General features: G+C 40.5%; 1 protein-coding gene across 1 annotated transcript in view; it reads right to left on the bottom strand.

Moving 5' to 3' along the window:
* spag17 (sperm associated antigen 17) overlaps positions 1-6,620 on the bottom strand; it is a 143,097-nt gene extending 136,477 nt beyond the window's left edge. Inside the window, exons 1-3 of the mRNA XM_051926662.1 lie at positions 6,291-6,620; positions 3,565-3,705; positions 2,764-2,826 (exon numbers count right to left, since the gene is read on the bottom strand). Coding sequence (XP_051782622.1) covers positions 2,764-2,826; positions 3,565-3,705; positions 6,291-6,380 — 294 coding nt within the window. The 5' untranslated portion in view covers positions 6,381-6,620. The remainder of the gene's footprint in view (positions 1-2,763; positions 2,827-3,564; positions 3,706-6,290) is intronic.
* Positions 6,621-6,952: the final 332 nt, after the last annotated feature.

Below are 6,952 nucleotides of genomic sequence, written 5' to 3' on the forward strand. Positions count from 1 at the left end.
ACTTGTTGATCCTGGCTTGACACAGCCCCAAGGTGTAGTAAAGGCAACAGAGATGGCCAAAGGCCCCTCTTTAATAAATGGAGGATCCCAAGCCATCCCATTGCCAGCACAGGAAAATGGGGAGCCCAATCCATATTACTAAACGAGAATGGTAAACCGGATATGGACGCAGGGACATGGGCCGTGGACGCAAAAGACGTAGTGCGCAGGCGCCACACAAAGCCCCCCTCCAAGCAACGGAAAATAAGAAATGAGGTGCCGGGCCCATAGCACACAAAAAAAGGAGTCAGACGCAGGCGCCACACAAACCCTTGGCACACAGCGCCACACGAAGCCCATAGCACACGAAACGGGACGCACACAAAAAAGAGGCTTCAGACCCATGACACACAAAGCCCCCCTCCACTAACAGAAATAAGAAATGAGGCAACGCGCCCCTAGCGCACCAAAAACAAAGGAATCAGACGCAAGCAACAACACAGCGCCACACGAACCCCATAGCACACGAAACGGGACGCACACAAAAAAGAGGCTTCAGACCCACGACACACAAAGCCCCCCTCCACTAACAGAAATAAGAAATGAGGCAACGCGCCCCTAGCACACCAAAAACAAAGGAGTCAGACGCAAGCGCCACATAGCACACGAAACGGTACGCACACAAAAAAGAGGATTCAGACCCACGACACACAATGCCCCCCTCCACTAACACAAATAAAAAATGAGGCAACGCGCCCCTAGCACACAAAAAAAAAGGAGTCTGACGCGAGCGCCACACAAAGCCCATTGCACACGAAATGGGACAGACTACGGACATAGCAGACGAAACGGGACGTACACAAAAAGGAGAATTCAGACCCACGACACACAAAGCCCCCCCTCCACTAACAGAAATAAAAAATGAGGCAACGCGCCCCTAGCCCCCCTGCCCAGAGTAAAACGAGAAAGACTACGAACCGTCTGACATGCCGCAAGCAGGATAAAGCAAGGTCAGAAGGAAATTCACATTCTCCAGCAGCAGAATACTGATACAATAAATAATATTAAATTAAAGAAAGATAATAATGCAGGTGAAAAACAGACAGTAACTTTGTATAATAATGTTAAATGTTAACGTTTACACCCCCGCGTGGAACTGAAGAGTCGCATAGTTTGGGGGAGGAACGATCTCCTCAATCTGTCTGTGGAGCAGGACAGTGACAGCAGTCTATCGCTGAAGCTGCTCTTCTGTCTGGAAAGTGATCAATAAATAACAATAGAAAAATTAAAGTAAAAAAGCACACATACACATACGCCACACAAACCCCCCCCCCCCCCACACCAGAGCAAAACGGGAGAGACTACGAACCGTCAGAGTAGGAAACAAAGTAAAACATCATAAAGAGGTTAAAGAACAGGGACAAACACATAGAGAGCAGGTTACAGAACAAAGCCACCCTGCCCAGAGTAAAACGAGAAAGACTACGAACCGTCTGACATGCCGCAAGCAGGATAAAGCGAGGTCAGAAATAAAACACAGAGTAGATAGATAGATAGATACTTTATTAATCCCAATGGGAAATTCACATTCTCCAGCAGCAGCATACTGATACAATAAATAATATTACATTAAAGAAAGATAATAATGCCGGTGAAAAACAGACAGCAACTTTGTATAATAATGTTAAATGTTAACGTTTACCCCCCCCGCGTGGAATTGAAGAGTCGCATAGTTTGGGGGAGGAACGATCTCCTCAATCTGTCTGTGGAGCAGGACAGTGACAGCAGTCTATCGCTGAAGCTGCTCTTCTGTCTGGAAAGTGATCAATAAATAACAATAGAAAAATTAAAAACTAGAAAAGCACACATTCACATACAGTCATACACGGAGCTGCTGGAAACGAAGTAAAACTTTATAAAGGGATTAAAAAACGGGGACAAACACATGCAGAGCGAATTACAGATGATGAAAACTGAAATGCAACAGCTTCAAAAAACCTAGGCACGAAACACATGCACACCGAGATACAGAATATAAAGGCAGAAACAACGACAGTTAAACGTCCACACCACACAGCACAGGCGGACCCGTACTCCACAATGCATAATAGTACGGACGGAGTTCCATTTTGACAGTGGGGGGCCCCAGAGTGACACGGGCGAACGCTCCGTATTAAACGTGCGTCATCCTCACACGTGGCTGCCCAGCGGGCACGAGTTCAAAACGCCGGGGGTAGGCGAGCGAATTGAGCAGGGGTCGGAGCCCCCTTGTTATGCATAATCGATCACCCAACAGTGGGCAGTTCATCAATCCTGAGACCTCACTGATATCACCTGAACTGAGATCTTCCCCTACCCCTCACCTGGTTGGCTTGGAGAAAACAAGAGCAAACTGAAGAACAAGATACCAAATGACGGGGGCACCAAGCTTCAGTAAGAAAAATGAAAAACCCATTGAATGTTGAGACTGTCGAGTGCCAGAAGATGGGATATCATTGAAGGCACCATCCTTTTTAGCTGTCCAACAGGTCCTGCTTCATAAATGTTAAGCCACAGCCACTACAGACCTGAGGCTGTGGGAAGTGTCTACAGTCTACTGTGCCCACTAATCATGCATTGTGTCTGGGGTTTGGGGCTCAGTGGTACCCCCTTGTGGTCACAATGTATATGATATACAGTATATGTTCGAAAAATAATAGTATATTCAGCAAGGTTAAGGCATTTCTCAATTTTGCCTGATTCAGCTTTAACAGATTAAAAACATTATGAAAAGTAAAATCATACCTCGTAGTACAAGGGCATATCCTTAGCAGGTTTCTTTGCTTTTGAAGATCCAAGTTCACTGATCTGAAAATGATTTTATAAAAATAAACAAAATAAGGCACACTCAGGTCATTTTCATATATATATAAATGGTGACGGGTGGCCTCAGCCATTACCTGGCCAGGGGAGAGAGCATCTGTGGGGCAATACCTCCTCTGGGACACTAGAGGGCAGCCCTACTGGGCGACTGTGGCACCACAGATTCCCACAGGGCACGCTGAGACTTGGAGTTTGGTAAAGCCCTGTTGGGTTCCATGGGGGCCACCAGAGGGAGCTGCAGAGCCATTCAATGGATTTCCACCACACCCAGGAATGATTCATGGTAATCCTGAGAAACCACCTAGAGCACTCCCAGGTGCTGAATAAAAGGAGCCGCCTCACTCCATTCAGAGAGGCAGAATCGGGAGAAGATGGATGATGCTTGCTGGGTGAGGAATGGAGGAGGCAGAGAAAGAGTGAAAGAAGAAGAGGGCTGAGCATTGTGTGCTTTGTGCTTGATGTACTGTATTGAGAGAGGGAGCGAAGGAATGGTGAACTCCTGAGAAATAAACGTGTGTTGCTTTGGACTTGTGCCTCTGTGCCTGTGCCTGCATGTCCCAAATCAGCATCCACATATTGTAGGCTATAGTGTACTATTGCTTTATTTTACAGTCCTTAGTACAAGATTTAATTGTCCTATATGTATACAGTATGAATCTTAAGACCTACACTTTCTCAAAACAAAAATAAATGTGCATATAAAAACATTGATCACTCACTTACCTTTTGCATCATGTCATTCCATGTTATCACACTAAAGAGCTTCCTCAAAGGCTGCTGAACAGCAGATACAAGAGCTTTAATGTTGGTATCATCAAGAACATTTGCTCCAACAACAAATGAGATATCAGCCTTCCAAAGCTCCTGTAAAAGATACATTAAAAATGATGAAATGCATCTATAGTATGTGATAAACACACACACACACACTAGAATATGTGCATACTAAGTATAAACACATACATTTGCCACACATATAGAAAGTCAAGACAAAAGGTACATCTAAAGCAACTTTTACAAAACTTTGTTAATATATCACTTTTATATTAAACATGTTTATTCAAAACAAGAAAATAAAAATTGAAAATACAGTACAGATCGTGAAACATTGAGATGAATGAATTAAAACACAAGATGGCAGTGTGACTTCATAAAATGAGGTGTTATAATAGAAGCACTTAAATAATGAATTTGAAAGTGTCTCTATACCAAATTTTATTCAACTCACAGCTTTATCCAATGCAGCATAGGCATGTCATAGGTAAAGTAAGTACAATTGTTTCCATTTTTCCATGCCTAGTCCTGTGGCAGGCTCCGTTAAAGACAGAGTCAGTTGTGAAGATCAAGCTGGCAAATCTGTGGCTGTCTTTTTTTCCTTAGCCACTAAACTGCACCCCTCTGCATACGCTAAGTACAGTAGACTGACCAGCCTGTTCACACGTTATGAATCTTCTTCATCCATTACAGGATTTCGTTGAACCAGATTCAGTCTCAGCAGTGACATGTGGAAGGACATACAGTACATAGCATGGCACATTCACCATCACTCATACAGTACCAAGGGACAGTTTTAGAGTCGGAACTCTACCTACACAGTTGACCTTCAAAGATTCTGTTCAATCTCCAGTATATGTTGTATGCAGATGAATGCTAAGCTTTACTTGTGATTCATAAATAAACAACCTTAATGTTAGATAGTGCCTTTTTATGATGGACACCATCCTAAGGTCCTTTACACCCATGCTCAAGGCATATATAATATTATTGTTTCCAAGTTTATTTTTAAACACAGGCAGGTCAAGCGATTTTCACAGAGTCAAGAAGCAGCCTGTGGTGATTTGTGAATCTTGATGTTTAAAGTCAAATACTTCAGTAACTAGATTCATACAATTTTTAAATATGACAATGGTATGACACTAGTGAAGTTCTTTTGAAACCTGACACTTCCTGTGAGGAACAGTACTCTGATAACTTTCTCATCTCGGGAAAGTTTAAAAAGACTGATGTTGATTTTCATTAAATGGTACTTTCTCAAGCTAAATGTGAGAAAACAAAAACAAAAAAGAGTCATATAGATGTGAGAAAAAAAACACTATTCTCATCTACTCAGATAAAATCTTCCATGTTACCTCCTATACTTTACAGGTATTCTATGTGCTTATTTTCCGTGTTTTTCCTTTGGTCTGATCTGTCTTCTTAGAGATACAGTATGTGTGCTCAAGAGAAAATAAGCTGCAAGCATGAAGCATGATTAAAGCAGCGGACTATTGGGGTCGATCAAATGTCTGTGAAGCACCTGTATGCAGACTTTATCTTTAATGATACCAGTGTCATCTGCACTATAAATTACATTTTAGTAAGCTGAAAAATTATAGTATTCTGCAAAGCAAAATAAGAACAACATGAAATATGTGAAAACTTGTACCTTCAGCAATAAAGAAATTTAAGGAGACAGTGTATATTAACAAGAACTGTAATGTAGTTGGTCAGCTTTTTTGCTTTAATTCTAACATTTTCCCTTTTTACTTAATATTTTTGCTGTTCATTTGATTCTTGGTGAATTACTGTATTAATAACATAATAATAAGTTATTGACAGTATCAGTCTGGAACAATAGAGTAATGCTGTGGTGGTTGTTGCTGACTTACAGATCCAAATAACTTGGTTCAAATTCTGGCCTGATACAGGAATTGTTACATTTTCATGTTGGCTTTCGCTCATCTCCCTCCCCTAATAATAATAATTTTAATTCTTTACATTTAAATAGCGCTTTTCTCACTACTCAAAGCGCTGTCCACACAGGGAGGACCCGGGAAGCGAATCCACAATCTCCTTACTGCAAAGCAGCGGCACTACCACTGTACAATGACATTGGCCACAGTGTGCCAATCAATTGACGGATGGCTCACTCACACTTGGTTCCTCCTTATTAGCACCTATTGGTACACCTCTCTACAAATCTGTATTAGAATAGAAAAAGAAGTAATGCCTTATCAAATATAAATATGGTAAATACTAATGTAAAATTTCAAAAAAAAAATAATATGTATAAAAATGTATTATAAATAAAAGTATAATGTTGTAAAAAATGATATTAACTTTTAGGCTAACATCATAAAGTACTTTGAATTATGGATGTTTAGTTTTTTTGCAGATCTTAATAAATTTGAATAAGTACATGACCAAATTATTTTACAGATCTTTTTCAAAACTGTATGAAGTAGCTTTGAGTTTCATTTAGAAACGCGGGTGTCAAATTATGAGTAAAAGCTATGCCAGTATTTTATTTTCTATTTTACAACTCAGCAGCACCCCAGTCACTATTTACATCATGATAGGTAGACAGATACTTTTCATTGTTAATACTACAACAAGTTTTGAAGAGAGAAAGTTTACGTGTCCAGACAATGAAACATATAGTATGTCTATAGTGTCTTCTTCATGCTCACCTCCTCAAACGGAGCTGCAATGAGCGCAGGTTCCCAAGACGTCACCCCGGCAGCCGCAGAGGACGCGGCACTTTTGGGTTTTTTTGGCATCCTCTTCGGTGGTTATTAGTAGATGCTAACTGACTAATAGCTTGGAGATATGTTTACGTGTTCGTAACCATTACAAAAAACATCGGGTAACGGTAAAAACAAAAATCTTAAATGACAAACTAAAAACCTCACTATAAATGGAGTATGTAGATGTTAGGTTGCAAACGACTCGTTCGGAAAGATTTAATTCCAAAGTTAGACGCCGAAAAAATACAGCAAGACGCAGCCTTGACTTGCAGGATTGTGTCTAAGCGTTGCCTAGTAACAACAAGCCGCGCTCAAAAACGGCTTCCGGTCTTCGTGACACTAAGAGCATATATCAAAATAAAAGTCAACACGGCGCAATAATTCGTTAAAATTTCAATCTGCAGTTTTCAAAAATAATAACAATGATGATTATTAAAACATATATTGATTTTATTAAATTGAACAATTATAAATTGCATCAAATTCTAAAAGTGCAATTAAAAATCCGAATATTTCAAAGCATACATATATTAATACTTTACTATTTAGCTTGTACCATTCCATTATAATTAAAGGGAGTAGTAAACTGGTTCGCGATTTGCTAT

Source organism: Erpetoichthys calabaricus, chromosome 4 (assembly GCF_900747795.2).
Source record: "Erpetoichthys calabaricus chromosome 4, fErpCal1.3, whole genome shotgun sequence".
In the NCBI taxonomy this organism is placed as follows: domain Eukaryota; kingdom Metazoa; phylum Chordata; class Cladistia; order Polypteriformes; family Polypteridae; genus Erpetoichthys; species Erpetoichthys calabaricus.